Below are 19,555 nucleotides of genomic sequence, written 5' to 3'. Positions count from 1 at the left end.
TATTTGGTGATCATGCTGTAAGAATTACTAAAATGAGCTTTGTGTGTGTCATCTAAGATTATAGTCAGTTACAACTATAATCTTGCTATACATTGTGTATTTGATACTGTTACTATGTATTGTATATTACTACAATTTAACTGTTGTATATATTGAATATATACTACTCATTTTTCAGGTGAATACAGAACCAAAACCCAAGGACTAAATTCAAATGTTAGCTAACTGAAACAGCAGTTCTCAGRGTAATAGCATATGACAACGAATATATTCATCATGAGTCTGGCTAACTTGAGAGGAATGCAAGAAAATTTAGAAAAGAAAACATTCCTAGAAGAGTAAATGAAAATAATTAATTTCTACAAACAGTAAGACTTAAGGATGTAAATAGAGGTTTCCATTTTAGGCTTGGATTCCTTGAAGCATGATGCGTAGATGAAAAATCGTGATTTAAACTGACATTTTTTTAATCCTTGGGAAGGATGTTTTAACTGAAAAAATATTTTTTAGCCTATATTAAAAGAAATAATGTATATGCATAACAAATTTATATCCTTTCTTTGAAAGTATAGGAAGGTATGGAGAGTWGATGGAGCTGAAGAAAGTGAAGTAGTATCCTGATCAGGCCCTTTCAGGGAATTCTGCAGTGACATCAGGTTCCCAGTCAGGGTGACACAGAATTTTGGAACCAAACATCTCAAACCAAGGTTTACGTTGTTCACATTCCAAAGGGGAAATGCAGACACTCGCTAAAGAAAGGCTGTTTCTAAAATTAGTTCTGTATTTTGGTATCTGAAGTTCATCTGTGCTCTGCTTAACCATATCAGAGCCCTGCCTGACCCATTGTGTTTGACTCTTGCAGATGAAAATAGGGTGTTCTCTGGCCTCTGCTGATGATGTGTTCTTAAGGATGTTGGGGTGCCCAGAAACTGCGGTCTCTGGCACTGGTGGAAAAAGTCTCCAGCATAACACTCCCAGCTGTAATCAGGCCTTGGGTTATGCACATGCAGTCAGGAGTGGTAGTGACCTGGATTTCCTGCAGTTGTGCATTCAGGTGTGGCTTTTGGCCTCTTGCTGTTGTGTCGCTTCAGGTTGCAGTGGCTCCCTTGCACTGGAGTGCCTGGCACTGCTGCCACTCTACAGGGGCACCAGACTGSTGCTGTGCCTACAACACCTTCCCTGCTCAGTCACGATGGACCAGCTCCCTGCTCCTCTGCAGTTTGTCCTGTTAGTATCTGGCCAACATGACTGCTCTGGGGAGTAATTCAGAGGCTTATCTTTCTGGGATGCCTGGAGTTCCTGACCCTCTTGAGTCGTCCTGTAACATTTTGCCCCCGCAGGCAGTTTGGGAAGGGGAGTTGTAGCTCTTCTGTTATTACTTATTTCTTTTTCCCCTGTCCCCTAGAAACACCTTTGCTCCTTCCTTTCATACTATGCCAATGGTCCTAGCTTCAATCCCTTTAAGAAATTTTCAGCTAAGACTTAAAATTTCTGCTCTGCTTTACTGTAAAAGAAACTGTGTTGCTGTAAGAAGACAGTTGTGTCCATTCTTTGATCATTGATACTTTCCACTGCCAGAGAAAAGTGTTCTGGATTACCACTTTTGAATTACGAGGTGAAAGAGGTGTGCTAGTGTAGTGTGAAATGCTGTCTAGTGTTTACATAATGTATTTACCATCAGGACTTTAATGTGCTCTCTAAATTTGAAGTCTCAAATGTGCTGATGAATACTSTTCTGCTTTTAAAAGGTGTGCGAGTGGCAAAGGACCTCTCAGTGCTCTGAAAATGATCATAAATAGTCTGTCATCTTTTGCACTCCCATTGTGTTTGTTCTACTCTTGTATCAAAGTATGGGGGAAGAGTAGCTWATTTTGCCAAATTGCAAAAGATGGAGACACAGATACATTGCTGTATCTCAGCACCTAAAAATGAACTGGTAGACTAAGAAGCACTGCCTAATATTTGGACTCTCTTAAAGTTTGTTTTTTATAGAGGGTAGGAATGCCTGTTTCAAAATCACCACTTTTTAAAGATATCTGTTCCCAACACTTACTAAATTAAATGGCACACTAATTCTCTGTCTCCTTTTGCTTATGCCTGTAGGGGAATCTACGAGCAGATGTACTTGATGTTTWAGTTGAAAGTTTTGAAGACAGAATATACAACTTGATGCTAGATGTGTTTATGTCTTCAGCATCATAGCCTTCCCTACCAAAGTATCCACAAGTATATTTACATATGTTCTTTTTTCAAAATGCMGAGGATTGCTAGATTTTTACAAATTTGTAGTAGGCAACTTTATGCTCTCACTGAAAGGAAAGCTCTTTTTACTCTCACTGAAAGGAAATATGTTCTMTTTATTACTCTACCTTTGTACAAAGTAAATTGCATGCAAAGTCTTTATGCAGTAAACCATGTAAGTATTGATTCTCATCAATGTTAGTATTAGGAACCTCTTAGGTCATACTAGACATGTCATGTCATAAAAAGCAACCTTTTTAGTTTGCATTAGATGGCTAATCAGTTCTTAGGCTTCTCCTTCAAGAAAAAAATGGTGTGTCAAACTCCTAGAAGAAGAACATTATATTCTTTTATGACTATGACAGCTAGATTTGGTCTCACTACTTGTACATCAAATTGCATAGAAACTTCTGGGCAGAGGACTTGTCTCCAAACCTAATTGTGGGCCCTTGAGCATGTGTGAAATGACACATTATTTACCAGTGAGCCACTGATTCTGATGGCAGCTCCTCACAATGCATGTCTGCATATTTGCAGCATGGGTATGTATTTTTGACTGGAGTCCGATTACGTAAGTTTACTGGAAGTATTGGGATAGCTATTAGGCTTCATTAAGAAAATTTAAAAGATTACAAAATTTCTTTTGCTGATGTTCAGTTTGGACCATGGCCTCTCTCAYAAAATACAAACCATCACATTTGTTTTCAACATATTATTGAAAAAAAGCATGTCATGTTTTTTATTTTCAATGTTGTGCCAATTTTGTGGTAACTACAGAAAGTTTTAAGTATTTTGCTAACATTCTGCCATTCTTGCCTCCAGCTTCTGAAGAATATGACCCCATAAACCTCCTGTCTGCAGAGATAGCTAATGCTTTAATTGATCATTAGTACACTTTCAAAATGAGTTTCCATCTGCCAAAAGATTAAGTGTCTCAGGGAATTGACTTAGAGCAGTTTGATGCATGGAGGATAAATGCAAGTGCTTTTAAAAAGCACTGCTAGATCACAGATCCTTGAAAAACTTCCTTCTAAAATACTTACAAGGAAAAGTAATAGAAAAGGCTTTCCCTCTGTTTTGTTTTTTCTCAAATTAGAGGTCTTTTTTTAGATATCAATGAGAGTTTGTTATCTAATTTTCAAAAACTGAAAAGCAAAACGTCATGAAAATGCTGAATTTAACCTTACAGCAAATTATGCGAATTTTGGCAGCTTTAATTTGCAATGTAAATTTTTTGTTAGATGAGTTTTTTTCAACTGTAAAAGAAACACTGCAAAAAACCCCAAACCCAAAACCCCAAAACATTTCCACTAGCTGTACTTGAGAAAAACAGGGGACAAATACCTCCATGTTTTATCATGTATTTTCTCCTTCTGTTTTCTTCAAGCTTTTGCCTCTTAGTTTATTTGGAAATATTTTTACACGTTTCCTGTTGGTTTCTCTCTGCCATTTTGGTACAAGCCACTTTGGGGAAGACTTCTACCATTGCAATAATATTTCAGTTGTTATTAGAGAAATGGTAGCCTCTTTCTTAGGTCTCTGAAAAAGCGGTGCTATTTAACTCCAGTAAGGACAGTTCTGACTGGTGAGAATGCCATTCTGGCTGCATTAGAGCTAGTGACATTGTTGTATCAGAAAACAGGAGAAATGCAGCTGTCCTGCAGCAGTGCCAGAAGGTGGAGAGAGTTTGTGTGGCATCACCTTCCTGTGGTTGAGGGGTCTGTGTTAATGTTTGTCTTGAGAGCCCAAAATGGGCAACTGCAGTGATTTCTAGACTTCCTAGTAGTCCTTTAATGCCTTCTGGAGTGTGTGCTTTTAGAACTGCCTGCAGTTGTGATTGAGGACATGGCAAAGGGGCTGGCATGGAAATGACAGTAAAAAGATATAGATGGTTGTTTCAAATTGACTTTTTTTCCAAGTGTCTCTCTGCTCCTCCTTTGATTTGTCACTCAGGTTAGGGAAAAACTGGTCTAAAAGCACAGTTTCGTATATATTCACTAGTGGCTGTTGAAACAACACCTAATTGAGACTGTAATTACAGTGAGTGGAAGGCAAAGGATAGAGCTTTTGCAGATAACACTGGGAAGATTAATCTTACCTATGTATGAAAGGTTGTGTTCTGTTTGCCTTGTCAGGCAAAGTGGRAGATACTGGTGGCACAATCGCTTTGTGACAGCATGTTAGAGCTGGTTTAATACAGGCTGACTCTAAAGAGCGAGACTTTTCTATTTGACACATATTGATGGGGAAGTATCCATTTAGAGAATATGGATCATGTCCTATCAAACACTGCAATGCTTGAAGAAATAAAAAAAGGAAGAGGGGAAATAAGATCTTGACTTTCAATTTCATAATAATGGAATATGAAGGCCAGATTGTAACTGTAGAAACTCGTTTCAAATTTAAATATTTAGCATTTTCAGTTGTCTGTGAATACAAGAAAACTTATTACATTAAGATGGAATTTAGATCTTTGACATGAAGCTGATATTTTCATAGAGTGAAAAATATCAAGCTGACATTATACTGTCTCATTTGATGACTTCCAAATGTCAGAGTGCAGTAACTTATTCATAGAGACCTCCATGTCTTGTGATAGTGTCAATTCAAAAGACATTTACATCRACTTTTTTATTTAAACATGTAAAATGGAATATGCAAAGTGGATGAGAAGGGGGAAAGACCAGGGGCAAGGAAGTYCTTAATAATAGAATGGAGGCACTTCTAAGGCTAATTTCCACCTCAGCCTTCTGACAGCAGCCTGGCAGTGCTGCTCCCTCCACCCCTGCTCGGTGCACTTGTGGTTCTTGTTATTTCAACACAAGTTGGGGCTTAAACGGGGCAGGATAAACGCTCCTGAAAAGTAATCGCCCCGGCCCTTGCTTTGAAAAATGATTCTGTAATAGCAGAAGATACCGAATGATTTTGCCTGGGAGTTAATGGTACTGTTGGCAGTGCACAACCTTGGTGCGAGGGCTGGTAACAGGACTGTGAAGCCACGATAGTTGAATATAACTTAATATTTTAGTAACTCTTTGGGCAGGAGTGTGTGCAGATGCGTGTACAGCCCGAGGCCGAGCCGGCTCTTCCTCCCTGTGGGTCGGATCGTCGCACAACCTCCGCACCCCGGGACAGAGGGACAAGGCGAGCGCTCCTCGGGACCGGGACGGACTGAGGGAGGGACAGAGGGACAGGGCGGAGGGACAGGGCAGAGGAATAGGACAGAGAGACAGGGCGGAGGGACAGGGCGGAGGGACAGGGCGGAGGGACAGGGCAGAGGGACAGGCCATCCCTTCCGGACCGATCAGCGCGGCCATTTTGCTCTCCTGGCTGCGGCGCGGCCCGGCGGAGGCGCCCCCTGGCGGCCATGGTGCCTCCTCGCGGCCGGCAGGGGGCGCGGGGCGCGCGCCGGCGGCCATGTCGGAGCTGGCGCGGGAGGAGCTGTCGGCGCTCGCCGCCATCTACTGCGAGCCGGGCGCCTGCGAGGTGCTGGCGGCCTCAGGTGAGGCGGCCGCGCTCTGTGCCCCCAGCCCGGGCTCTCCCGCTGCCCGCGCGGCGGCCCGGCCCGGCAAAGCCCCGGGAGGWAGCGCTCCGAGGCCGCTGGCGGCGGGGCTCAGCCCCCGGGGCACCTCCGGCTCGGTCGCTCGCTGTTGTCGCTTGTGGCGTGTCCCTGCCCCGCYGGGTGACACTGCTGCCGGCCTGCCGTGGGGCACGGAGCCCAGCGGGCCCTGCTCCGTTAGAGTTAGGGACCTTCTCAGTGCCCTGCAGGCCCTGGGAGCCGGCGAGGGCAGCGCTGAAAAGGGGCTGGCTGCTTTCCAGGTAGACACGCAGGTGAATCTTGTACGCGTTAATAGGACCAGGTATTTATCCGACAATACAGAGCAGGCGTACAGCTGTTGCAGGGCAGGAGGCGCGTTGGGTCATGTCTGYTTTTCTGGGGTAAGGTGATAAGGTGGGTACTGTGACTTGCCAGATGTTCTTCAGCAGGATGTTTACGGCTGTAGGTTTTATAAGGTACTGAGGCTGATGTGTGGTGTCTGCTATAAACGGAATGATCAGGTTTGTAGTGCTTGCTCCTGTCAGCTGCTGGATGCTGTAGGCAAGGAATGCAGGAAGTGTAGATGCCTTCGTGGTGGCCGCTGATGTGAAGATAGTATTAAGAGATGGCCTTTATCAGTCCGTGCTGTACAGTGCTGTGAAGATGGCCCTTCAGCACGGGCGAATAAATCTCAGTAGATCAGTGTACAATAGCAGCTACTGTCAGGCATAAATGTCAGTTGGGATATGCAAGTGTTGGTGTCTGYTCAGATCCAGACCTTTAGTAAATTTTGCTTAGTGCTTACCACAGGTGTGACAACTCTTAGATAYTTGTTGGAGACAGATAGACATGCACATACACACAGAAAATGCCTACATTGTGCCTAAATGCCTATGTTGCCTACAGGTCACTGTGTCCCGGGAGCTATTGCAGGGTGCTGCCCAGCTCCCAGCGGAGTAATGGGCAAGGAGCAGCTTCCCGCTGGTAGGACTGTGGTGAAGTCCTGGGGAATGCTGCTAAAGATGGATATAGTGGCCTGCTGTCAGATTTTGTCTGCACATGTATGTATTGAGCCCTGAAGAACTGTGATTTTTACTGTGAGGATGACTCGGTGCTGGAGATTGCCGAGAGAGCTCGTGAAGTCTCCCTCACTGGAGATAYTCAGAAAAGCTGGATATTGGCCTGGGCAGTTGTTGCATTGTAGGTGACTGTGCAGGGAGAGAGGTTGAACGAAGACATTAGTACCTGCAGCAAGCACAATTAACTGCAGACRTCTAAAACTAGAATTTTGTATCGAGATATGCATGACGCACCTCCTGCTCCAGTCTGGGCATGTAATTCTGCCATTTTATTTTTTTTTGTAATTGGTATTTAGGGTTGTATTTTTAAAATGATTGATGAAATGTTTCAACTGAGCTTTATTTTTAAGTGAAAAAGTTCAAAAATGGTATTTTGGGCATAGTTTGAAAAAGCAATATCCAGGCTTATCAGATGTTAATTTTAAAAAACGTGCGCATATTCAGAACATTGCGTATACACGTCTRTTCCTCCAAATCTGTTGAGAAATATAGGCACGTTCTTCTCTTTGCCTCATATAAGGAAAAATGATTTTGTGTTTACAGGTTGCCAGAATATAAAAAGTTTAGAAACCTTTCTGCAACATAAAGTGAGATGCCACAAGTGCACAATGGGAACAGGAGATTTTATTTATATTGATGTTATGTGACCTTGGAGGGCCTTTAACCAGGCTGTGTTTGTGATAGGATCATGTATATTTGGTTGATTTCCATAGTTTTCTGCAGGAATTGAGAAGATTGTTTCCAATAATGATTATTGGTATTTTTCTTACTTTTGGAATTTACTTGTTGAAGCTGCAGAATTCTCTAGTCTGTGTACAATTACCTTTTGCTGTAGCCATTAGCCTACATTTGGTTTATCTCTTCAAACCATATAAATTGTCATTGACAAATGGTGCGCATACATAACTTCCTGGAAGACTGTTATGTTATGCAATCTCTAAGACATTAAGAGTAATTTGTGTGTAGATCCGTGGGATCAAAAAGGAGGCCATTGGGGATTCATGGTTTTCAGGAATGTAAGACAATGCTTTTACAGGTCTCTTGGTATGGTAAAAACTTTGGCTTTTTGGAATTTAACAATGAAGTATTCAGAATGTAAAATGTGTTTTTGTCAAAACCAATGTGTGGATGAATTTAAATAAACTAATTACAGCATATCTTTTTTACCTTACATATCTATTTGCAAAGATTAGCGTTACAGATAGAAATCCATAATTTAATTGTTAATCTGCTCTCTTTTGGTCTTTTCACCAAGCTTGCTATAAAAATATATTTAGATATTCTAAGCTTGTACGTTAGTAGGTGCCATTTTCTGAATTTAAAAATAGACTGCATGTGTTGCATAAAATGCCTTTGGGCAGGAGAGGAGGGGGATATCTGTCTGGTTGACATGGAACATAAGAAAAAATCTAAAGTATGCTAGAGCTAAATATACTGATAAGCATGCAGCTATAGGGGAAAAGGAGTTAAAATGTATTGAGTTTGGTCTGATTAGCACATTAAATGCCAGCAGAACAGTCATACCCAACCTTTTATTTCAGAAATAATCAGTGTGTTGCAGTGAAGACAACTCGGCCCTTGTAGCATGTGCAAACAAAGGAAATATTTATTTGGAGCCAGGTTGTGCAGGGCGCCGCTGGTTTGCTCTTTGTTCTGCCAGTGTCTGCAGTGCTGGTGCAGAAAATGGACGCTGCAAGGTTTAAGTAAATTTAAGATGCTGTAGCCCTGCAAAGGTCTTGAACTGATTCTTCTTTTTAAAAGTAAGTCTGAAGCAGATGTAAATGAGCGCAGCTGGGCTTTTCTGGATGGCTGGGGGTGATACACCTTGGGATGCAAGGCTGTTCTGCTTCCTTCGGATTAGTTCATCATCACAAGGAAAGGTGTGAGATTTTTGCAGGCTTAAGAATAAGATCAGTGCAGCAGGAGGCCCTTGTCAAAGGGGCAGGGTTGGCCTGTCTATCCCTCGGTTACTTCTGAGTTGGTGAGATCTGTTGTGACAAGCTAGTGAAACAATCCTAGGAGGATTATCAGAAAGGTAACATGTTTTTGTGTCACTGTAATTAATCTGGCGATAGAGTAGTATTTTTCAACTTATATAGGCTGTGGATTTTAACATCTCTTGGCAACATAGTTTAAAATGAAGTGATTTGCGGGCAGTCCAATAATGCTTATCCCGTTCAGCCAGATTGCAGCTTGCTGTGTAGCTGCTGGGGCTGCCCTGAGCAGGGGCAGCTGAGGGACCCAGGCAGCAGCACTGTGTGTGGTGCAGTGCTCGAGTGTGCAGACACCTCCGGGATAGCAGGAGAGTGCTGGGGGCCCCAGGACATGCAGTGCAGGGTGTTCTGCCTGTGTCTGTGAGTGTGTGTGCTGAGCCCGGCGTAATGGCAGAGGAGCTACCATGGCTAGGGCCCAGGAGGAAACATTTGTCAGGGCAGCAGAAGACAGAGATTGGGATGGGAAGGGTTAAGATCCTCCTCTGTAGCTACTGACCACATGCAAGGGTCTCTTCCAAGGCTGGTGTTTTTCTGAGGAATACATTTGCCTTAAAATAGTCTGGAACCCTTGGTATGATCTTGGAGGATTGAAGATTTTGTTTCTCTTGGCACAAAATGCCACTTTTGAGTTGTGGTACCTGTGAGTATGGGTATGGTTGGGTGTGATTTCATTAAATTTACTGGATTTGCATCTACTGCTTTCAGCACTGAATTTCAGTCTTGGATAGTGATGGTTTGTAGATGTTTGGTGATTGCTTTATGGTACTTCTAGAATTTGATTATTGGATTTGGAGGGTTTGCTGATTTTATTTTGTGACTTCTCTGACCTTGAGAGTTCTTTGTACGATCCAGGAAGGAGGTTTGGAAGCMAGCCCTTGCATAAACTCTGTCAAGTACTTTTCTGTCCAAGTCACTTTTAGGTTCTTTCACTTTTTTAGTAGATTTCAGTTACAAAATCAGAGAGGTTGGTTAGTGGCATCAGCAGTACTAATCAAACATAATTCAACTGATTGTCGTGTAAAGGAAGGTAAGGTAAGGTGCGGGGGGGAGAGCCCAAGTCACTTCAAAAGAGCTGCTCTGAAACTCAGTTCTGCTCTAATCTGCCTTTCAAATCTGGCTTCTCCTGCACTCACAGAATGAATCAACCTGACATTTTAGCAATTTTTGAAAGAAGAGGGGTGAAGTGTTTAGGATGCATCAAAGGGGTGAAGCAGAGAAGATCTGAAGAAGATCATCTTTTATCTGATTGATACCCTCTTACTTCATAGCAGAGGAGCAAAAGTAGGTTAGGCCTTTGTCCCCGCTTTTCACTTTTTCAAGTTTTGTATTGTTTTTTCTGTGAAACTTTTAGTTAAGAAGGTTTTATTTSATGAATTACTGTACAAAACTTTTATATTAAGCATCTTTGATTGTGTGATGTATCAGGATGATGTGATTTTTAGCCTTTCCTGCTGCATGTTGTGTGTATCCTTTTCACTCTGAAAATAATTCTTATTCTTGAGCAGACCTGCAACAGATTTTGAGCAGATACATAAACATACATTTATATGAGTACCTGCATATTTATATAGGGTCAGGTGTCTAACAGAGATGTTTTCCTTATGTCAATCTCAACTGTTAYGGGGGAGTTGACAGAAAAGATTCAAGTGTATTTTCAAGTTGTAGCGGACAAAGATTTGGACCTTTTTCTTTACAAGTCTCCTCTTAGTGTGGAACTGCTTTTGAATGATTGTCTTAAAAATACCCAGTGCAAGTCTGTTTACCTTGCATYATTATTGATGTTAGAAGTCGTACAGATTTCTTCAGGAGCAAACTTAGGGCAGTGATGACTCCATCCAGAAAAGTCTYTATGTTCAATTGTCCTTGCTTTTGCTGTTGAGCTATAGAAGCTGAGTTACGTGTTTGAGAGAGACAATTCTTTATTACTGGCTTGTCTAGACTTTGAAAGAACCAAAAGGTGGGAATGCTTTTTAGAATGTGTTAATAACTTTCCTTCTATTGTGTTATAGAAGTGTTTCATTTCAAGATTCCCTGCAGGTATAGCTTGAGCCACTGGTGGTTGAAAGCCCCCACCTTACAAAAAAAATCCCCCCTTCTTATTTTATMGGAAATGGCAGTTATTTTGAGTTGAATTGTTAAAGAAAATAACATGCTCTAATAATATATAGGTATTTCAACTTGACCAAACTGTTAATGTTTATTTTTTTTTTATATTTTCCAGAGATACATGGAATCTCATTTAGAATTCAAGTCTGTGTGAAAGAACTACTGGCTACAGATGTACTTTTAAAGCTGTTGTTTCATKTACCAGTCAATTACCCATCAACTGTACCGAATATTTCTGTTAACTCAGACCAGCTTACAAGGGCCCAGTGTGTGGAGGTGAAAGATAAATTACTTGAACAAGCAAAGAAGCATCTCTCTGAACCCATGGTACATGATCTCATTCTTTGGCTTCAGCAGCATCTTAAAGATGTCATTAAGCAATCGGCAGCAGTTTCCAATGAAAAAACTACTTTGTCAAAAAGAACAGAAGATGGTATCTGGATGCTCCTTTTGCATTTAGATCACATGAGAGCAAAGGCAAAATATGTGAAAACTCTGGAAAAATGGGCTTCAAATCTAAGGCTGACTGGAAGACTGATGTTCATGGGCAAGATAATATTGATTCTTCTTCAGGGTGACAGGAGCAGCATTAAGGTGYGGGAACAATGAATGTTGACTAGTTCTATCGATTTACCACTGAAACCTACGTGTCTGAATATTTTGTGTGTGTTTTTCTAAGATTAACAATTTTGGAAGCAAATTGATCATTATGAGAGTAGAAAGGCCCAACCACTTTATTCTATATTTAAGAAAAAGAAAGTATTCTATGAGAAAGAAACCAGTGATAAGTTTAGACCTGTGGCCTGTATTGCTTTGCTTCCCACTGTAATTATACCCCTGTATCCCTTTGTTTCCTGACTTTMATACACCTAAATTCAGATTCCTATATTTCCCAGATGCCCCAGAAAGTGGAAAAATTTGTGGTGAGAAATTAATAACAGATAATGGTTTTAACTCATTGCTAACTGTCTCTTTCATTGGCTTGGAACCACATGGTGCCCCTAGTGCATGCCTGGACTTTGAAATTCTTGTCAGTACTTCTGAACTCCCACTGGATTAGGTGGGATTTTTTAGTATTGTTGGAGGAGAATGTTTTGGCTTTTCTAACTCATGTTCTCTAAGTCAGTTAGGCCTGGGCATAACTTAAAACAGATGAGTAGAAGTGGTTGGGCACTTTTTGGGATGGGCACTTTCATAGTTTGATTGCTGTGTTCTGAAAACAGGCTATATGTTTTGAATGAGCTTTTGCATTTTACTAAACTTTGAAAATACTAGGTGACATTTAATATTTTGGGATGTTTTTTGTCATTTAGGAGTACTTGATTCTTCAGAAAACTTCTAAGGTAGATGTGGACTCAAGTGGAAAGAAATGCAAAGAAAAAATGATGAGTGTACTGTGTGAGACAGAAGTACAGTCACAGCATAAAAGGTATAATTTAGTACTGTTGTGGATAAAAAGGTAACAGAATCGATAATTACATTCTGACAAATCTAGGCATATTCATGAGTTTCCCTTTTACAATGTAGGTTTCAGACGTTTGAAGTCAAAGAATATTCAACACTGGAGGAGCTACAAAAGGAATTTGAAACTGCAGGACTTACAGCTCTTTTCTCTGAGTTTGTGCCTCCTCTCTTAAAATGAAGTTTAAAGAAAACACTGGACCTTTGACCAAAGCAGTACCTGACTGCAGATGCTGATGGAAGGTAAAAGGACCAATGTGGCAAACAATGTTGAAGCTTTTCTGCAAAAAATACCAGAAGTAGTCATCCTTTTGCCAGAAGAAGGCAATTCATGCATTAAAAACTGTTATTTTTTTGACATTTTTATATTAATAAGTTTTTCCAAGCAGTGTGAAGTTGATTGTACTAGTCGCATGGCAAATGCGAGAGATTGGGAAGAAATAATGTTAAAAAACATGGTATTCTAGTCAGAGTCTATTTTGCAGTCCCTGTTCTCAATGCATTGTTTCTTCTCTCTCATGGTGGAGTTTGTTGATAATGGCCTGCTAGAAAGCATGATTAATTTTGCTGTTGAAGATTATATGAAGATATTTCTATGAAAAACCAGAGCAAACACGGATTTGAATATATGAGGCCAGCATATACTTAATAACCCTTAGGAGTTCATCTGCTAATTTTTCATTTTCCATTTAATTGACTGTAAATATTAGATGTTGATTTGAAGGAAAAGCTCATGTCACTTGGGGCCTGAAAAAATGGTGTCTTTTTGAATATTAGTTATTATTCTAAAATGTATAGAAACACCCTTGTGGGTGATTTAAATTGATTTAAAAACTGAGGTAAAGCCAATTGTAATATTTYCTTTGATAGTTTACAGATTTTTTTTGCACTTTATTTGGTTTTACTGTCTGTGCAGCTTTAGATATCTTGCTTCAATTAAACTGTTTTTGTTTGTTTGTTTATTTGGGGTCTTTTGGTTGGTCACTGGGCTCGACCAGCTTATAATTTTTTTTATCAGTAGTTCGTCTTTCACCTCTGCATAGTGTTTGAAACTATATGCATAATTTTATGAATTGTGCAAGATGTACAAGTTCTGTTTACTTAGGGAGAATTGGCTACTTATTGCTTACGATTTTTAATGTATGTCCTTTGGTTTCTGTTTTACCCGAAACCACTTTCTAGCAAGACTAGATAAATTAYCCAGTAATAAAAATTTTGCAGTCATGAGTTTCTCAGTAGCTAGCACTGCCTTTGTGTTTCAATTGGTTTTAGCATGTAGCTAAACATGTGCTTTACTGCTCTCTAAAACTCAGTCCCAGAAGTCAAATGTCTCATATATTCTCRTATGTTAATTAAACAGATTTGATCAATTAAGTGTAAATTAATTTATTTCCATTGTACTGGGGGAAGACCAGTAAAATTTGTTTAGTTCTCATAGTGTAGTTTGACACATAATTGTGTAAGATCTGATTTCCTGTTTYATACTCAGACCATGAGATCATACCTTTCTTGATATATTCTAGAAAAGCAGCTAAAGCAGACTAGGATGATTTTTACGTTTTTTAATTTGAGATAACAGATGCATAAAGGGTTGTAGACTGTTCGAAAGTTTTTGAAGTTTTTCAGGAGTTGGTTAATTTTCCTAATACAGAGTGTCTCAAAAATGTATGTTGGATGTTATTTTATGCACTGATGCTAATTTAATGAGATAGTAGCAAAACTCTTTGTAATGCGTCTTTCATGTTTCCCACATACAGTACTTCACGCATAGTAGAAAACAGACTGGGTTGAACAGGTTTTTCAAATCTGTTCTATATTATTTTGAAATGGCTTCCTGAGAGAYGGGAAGTGTGATTTTCTATCATTTTAAGTGTATGCAAAGTTGAATTTTTACTTTTATAAGGAAGAATAAAACAAGTGTCTTAAAACTGTTCATATAACATTTATTTTAAATTARTTTCTAGAATCGAGCTGTTCTCAGGTTCAAAAATTGTGTGTCAGTGCAGTACAAAGTTTTGAAAAGTGCAGAGGGTCTCTCCTTACAGTATGTGACAGATCTGACAAGTATCAAACTCAGGAAAAGACCTATGCATGTACAGCAAAAGAAAACATAATCAGTATCTGTGCAAAACTAAATGTTGTCAGATTTTGCCAGATGCAGATACATCTTTGCTATATGCATTGTAGATCTGCTGATTTTGGGAGTCAGGTTGAATGGCATACCTACTCATGTGATCTCATTTGCATGTGATTCAAAAATGAGGCATAAATTGTGATCATCTTGCTTGCAAGATTAGATACAGTCTTTCTAAGGTTTTCCTCCCTCCTAGAAATGCCATTTGTGGCACCAGTGGTTGCCAGTTGCACTGGTGTATTTTTGTGAGTTTTATTGCCTGATGCCTTCTTGGTGAACTGTTTGGCCTGAGCGGGCATTCTGCAACAACCAATTAAAAAAAAAAGGAGTGACAGTTGGGTAAATTGCAGCTGTTTCCTGTCTGTACTCATCTTTCTGCCAAATGAAGTTGTTTTAACAAGCTAGATGATTTCTGTGTTTCAGAAGCTGGAAAATACAGTTTATAYGATGCATTTTTACTGAAGTTGAATTTGTTATTCACTAGCTTACACTGGACAAATCATCAAGTTCAGTGTAGGAAAGTGCTACAGTTTTTTTGCTTGCACTGATGTGCTTCAGTAGAATTACAAATCTGATCAGTTTGATACTGTTCAGACAGCAGAGAACATGAAAACTGATGTCAGTCTGATTCTGTTAAAGCAAATGCTTTTGCCTACCTATCAATCAGTTGCTTATTTTTAAGGGTAGGAGGATATCTTCTGTTCAGACAAGTAAACAATATTTTTAAAGGCTGTTCTTTTGGATGGATGTTGCAGCTGTCTGTTAACTCATGGTTTGTTTGCATTCATTGTAAAAAGAGATGAGCTAGCCTGGGGGTCTCTGGGACACAAAAGTCATCAAAATGAGTCCTGTGGTGCATGTTCTGCCTTCCAAGGGGACTGAAGCAGACATAGAAGAACAAAATGCACAGATGCAGAAAAACAAGATGCAGGGGAAAAGATGCATATCAGTGTCTAAAAAGTTTCTGAAGTATATTCAACTAGCAGAATCTGACAATTCAGTTGTAAGGAAGAAGAAATCCACAGATTAAAGATGATGTAACATCAGATATGGATATTGTAGATATTGTRCTATAAATAGTTCTTCAAACAGCGTGGTCAGTAAAGCCTTGTTTCCCGTGGCCTTACTAGTTTCTAAATTCTACAGCTCATATGAAGCCTTCCCTGCAGAAGATCAATTCCTGATGGTGTTCTCCCAGGTGGGTTCCCCAGTGCCTGATGTTGATTATGCATAAATTGATTCTTGCTTGCATAAATCTTTAAAGTACAAATAGCATTTTTTCCACCTGTTACCTTCTCCTCAAAGTTGTAGGTACTCGATTTCTTTTGAGTTGTTAGCCTAATTTTAATTGCAATTACTTAAATTCARAAGTTCTAGGAAAACTTTTCAGTATAAATGTCCTTGCTTCTGTATGGACAGCACAGATGTACAGCCAGAGTTTCCTTTAAAAATCAGGCTAAAATGAAAGATGTTGCAATAGGAATGACAACTTGAAGAATCAAGATTTTTAGGACAAAAGTGAGGTTTGACTGGTCTTTTTTAATACCTTGGCTTATTAAGTGTAAAGAAAACAAAAAATGGGTTAAGGAAACAAGAGATCCAGAGAGGGGAAATAAGTGGGGACATCATCACTATTGGAAATTTACCTGGTTTTCATACTTCAGTCTCATTAATTTCTCCCCCTGCCACCCCTGAATTTGTTATTTGATGTTACAGGGAGGGCAAGACACTGTAGGAACTCGTGTATGAAAATCCTTGACATAATCAATTAAAAATAACTGAAAGTAGRTTTGATTGTTTTGTGAATAAGGCTGATTTTGGTGGTTTTGTAGTTAAAACTCATTTTCTTATAATAAGATCATTTGTCTCTTACTTCTGGTGTGAATGACCCACAAAACCCACTGAGATTAATGTAAATTACATGCAGAACTACTGTAATGAGCCTTAAGAAACTTCATAGTGAAAAAAATGTTTTGTTTACATTGTTTCTTTTAAAAATAGTTTAACAAACCCTGCATATGGATGATTTAAAACCAAGTGTCCCTTGATTTGTTCAGCTTTATCTGTGAAAATACAAACATAATCATGTTAAAGTACATTTGAAATAAGATGATGTAATGTTGCACTCACTGTATTTCTGCCAGAGTTTGAGGCTGAAATTGCTTATATTATGAAATAGTGCAATAGCTGGAATCAACTTTAATATATCTTACACTAGTACTAAGCATTATCATCCTATGTTTTTGTGTATAACATATGCAACACTGGCAGCATTCTGTTACAGTTTTGTATTTTGTATGTATGCTTAATTTCTTGTTATCTTATGCAAGAATTATGATTGTTTATATTTTTAATTATAGACATAAATGGAACTTGGAATGTGAATATGTTGATAGCATTTTGCAGCTATTTTTCTATGCTATGTTCATGTATCGACTTACATTAGTTTGTTGTCTAACTTCAAAGTATTAACCTGCAGTGAAGAGAACTCTTCACGGTGACAGAAAAAATTGCCTAAAAGACATTAATTTAAGGAATTCTTTGGACTCTAAAAATGAATCCCTAATGTTTTCAGTTAATTAWGCATTCAGATGCTTTAATTTCATGCTAATAGGGTAGCGACTGCTGCACTTTTGATTTTCTTTGTTTTTTAATGTGATACCAGTCATCTGTTTGTATCCTTYGTTAGAACACAGCTGATCATGGAATTTGGGTCAATATTTTATTAGTATTTCCCATGGTAAATATCTGATTCATTGTATGTATACATTGTTATCTATTATAACTTGAATGCAAAGCCTTATTTTAGGATGAAACTTGTTACAAAAGGTCTCTGCATGAGAGCAGTAACTCTGTGCTGCTTTTCCTATTGTCACCTTTTACATTCATGGAGCTATGGGAAGCTGTCAAATGATTGGTATTTTCTGGAGCTGAACTCAACAGGCTGATCCAGTGTGTTCCACTAGATCTCAGTGGCAGCTGGGTGGAGGCTGGCTGCCCTCTAGGCCTTTGTGGGACCACTTTGGACATCATCTAACTGCTCCACTGATGGGATTAGCTGGGTGTTTCTTGAACTTTGTGTAGAGAATCAAGGGAGTTATCTATACCCATGCAGAAGGTGAATGGTAGGCTGCTGCTTGATCCAAACTTTACACCAGGAAAGCTCTCTGGTACTCCTTTTGTGTTAGTGCCATGGAGGGTAATAAGATGAAGTTTACACTTGTGCTAGTCATAGGGAACACTGCACAGCAAAATCAGTGCCATGGTTTTGAGACTGAAGGTGGTAATGTACTTGGACTGTTTTTTAATTGTATTTAGAAAAATTACCAACAGAAAATTATTTTGTTGGTCTCTGATCAGTCATTTATCTATAGTGGTATACAGAAGCAGGCTACATTTTTATGGGAGATGGTGCTTTGAGTACCTTTCAGTGAAGAYACAATAAAAAGCAGGTTTTTTTTTTGAAGTAAAATAAGTGAGTTGCTTGTGAGAACACTGTCCACATGAAGTGCTGAACAGAAGCTGAGCTGTATGGATTGAGCTGTGCCAGAGGCTGATTTTTATTTGGTAGAAGTGGAGGTGTTAGAAAGGAACAGACGGCAATAAAAACAGTGGTGATGTGGCTCTCAGAGAAGCCAAAAGTAAGGATTGTTTGCATTGATTTCTCTCTGGAAAGAAATTTGGGAGTATGAACAAAGAAGTTGCTACCGTATCCAAGCTTCAAGTAAAAACGTCTGAAATAAATATGCAGCTCCATTGTAATTTTCTCTTTTTAGCATAAATGGCATGTAGGACTGAGAACAACTAGTGWAAGTTTTCACAAGTATAGAAATGACAAACCTCACTCAAGAGCTGTAGGCTGTCCATGGAGGAATTAGCACAATTCTTAGAAATTGTCCTCAAATGCCCCAGGAATGACAGAGACTTTGTTGAGGCAACAAACTCCAAAAGTCTCATGATTTGGAAACCAGGCTGTTGTTGCTCTGAGCCGTTGGGGAGATTGATGGAAACGGTGACCAGCAGCTCCCAGGAGGAGATTTTCTGCAAAATTTGGGCATTCTGGAAAGCAAGGGCTAMGGGGGTTGACAAATCACTTTTGGGGAAAAAAGATTGTGCTTATTTGTGGAATCAGAGAATACAGGTAAGTGTTTTTTACAAGACTTTTTCTGCATTGATACTATAGGCACCTGGTATGGAGATTTTTAGATARTCCTTGCTTAATTACTGTCTTGGGAAGCTGATGTATTTCAGTTCCACATCAATTACAAAGATCATTTTGGGTAATGATGGTGGTCAGTGGTATGAAAAGATTTAAGTATTGCAAACCTATTCTGGATCAAGATTTGCTATGGAATTAAGAAACAGCTTTTAAGTATGGATTAGACAATTAGATCTAATAAGAGCAAAAGAGGAGGGAAAGAAAATGCTCCACTGGAATAGCTACAAGAAGTCCGGAAAACCATGTACTGGTGTGGCAAAGGAGAGCTTCAGGGTTACCTTTGCATTGACGTGTAGCCAAATGCTGTAAACTCAGCTGGGTGTGAGGGTGTCAGTCAGAGTTTCTGGGCTGTACACTGCTTGGCACAGAATGTGCCTTCTCTGCCAGCCTTGCACCAGATTTCTTTATTTCCCCCTGCTTTTATTTATTTATTTTTTTTTTAAATTTGAATGCAGCTGCAGGAAGGGAAATGGCAGTTGCTTGCTAYGTTTTCTGTTCTTTTTACAGTACTAATTACTAAAAATGCTAAAGGTTTTCTTCAGACTAATTTTGAAGAAGCAGGGGAATGCTTTTAAAAACAAATAACGGAACAGAGAGAAAATCTCAGGAGAAGCTGTTGATTTACATATTGGGGCTGCGAAAAAGAAGATTTTTCAGAAGAAGTCGTAAAACAGAGCGAGAATAAAGACATGTCCCCCACTGGTCCAAAKTTGCCATCTCTCCAAGCTCTGGCAGTAGCTGCTATTAGTGCTTAGCAAAGGAGAGCAGATATTTCTACCAGTA

General features: G+C 39.5%; 1 protein-coding gene across 1 annotated transcript; it reads left to right on the top strand.

Annotated features, from left to right (window-relative positions):
- The first annotated feature begins 5,646 nt into the window (after positions 1–5,646).
- On the top strand, positions 5,647–14,781 carry RWDD3 (RWD domain containing 3). Its single transcript, XM_057373425.1, has 4 exons — positions 5,647–5,743; positions 11,074–11,552; positions 12,272–12,387; positions 12,486–14,781. The coding sequence occupies exons 1-4, from the start codon at positions 5,659–5,661 to the stop codon at positions 12,598–12,600; spliced, it is 795 nt and encodes a 264-aa protein (XP_057229408.1). The 5' UTR covers positions 5,647–5,658; the 3' UTR covers positions 12,601–14,781.
- Positions 14,782–19,555: the final 4,774 nt, after the last annotated feature.

The sequence above is a fragment of the Malurus melanocephalus genome, unplaced genomic scaffold (assembly GCF_030028575.1).
Source record: "Malurus melanocephalus ecotype Western Australia unplaced genomic scaffold, MMel_1.1 scaffold_8, whole genome shotgun sequence".
NCBI lineage: Eukaryota > Metazoa > Chordata > Aves > Passeriformes > Maluridae > Malurus > Malurus melanocephalus.
Note: the sequence above shows the minus strand (reverse complement) of the source record. Positions and strands in the feature narration are given on the sequence as shown.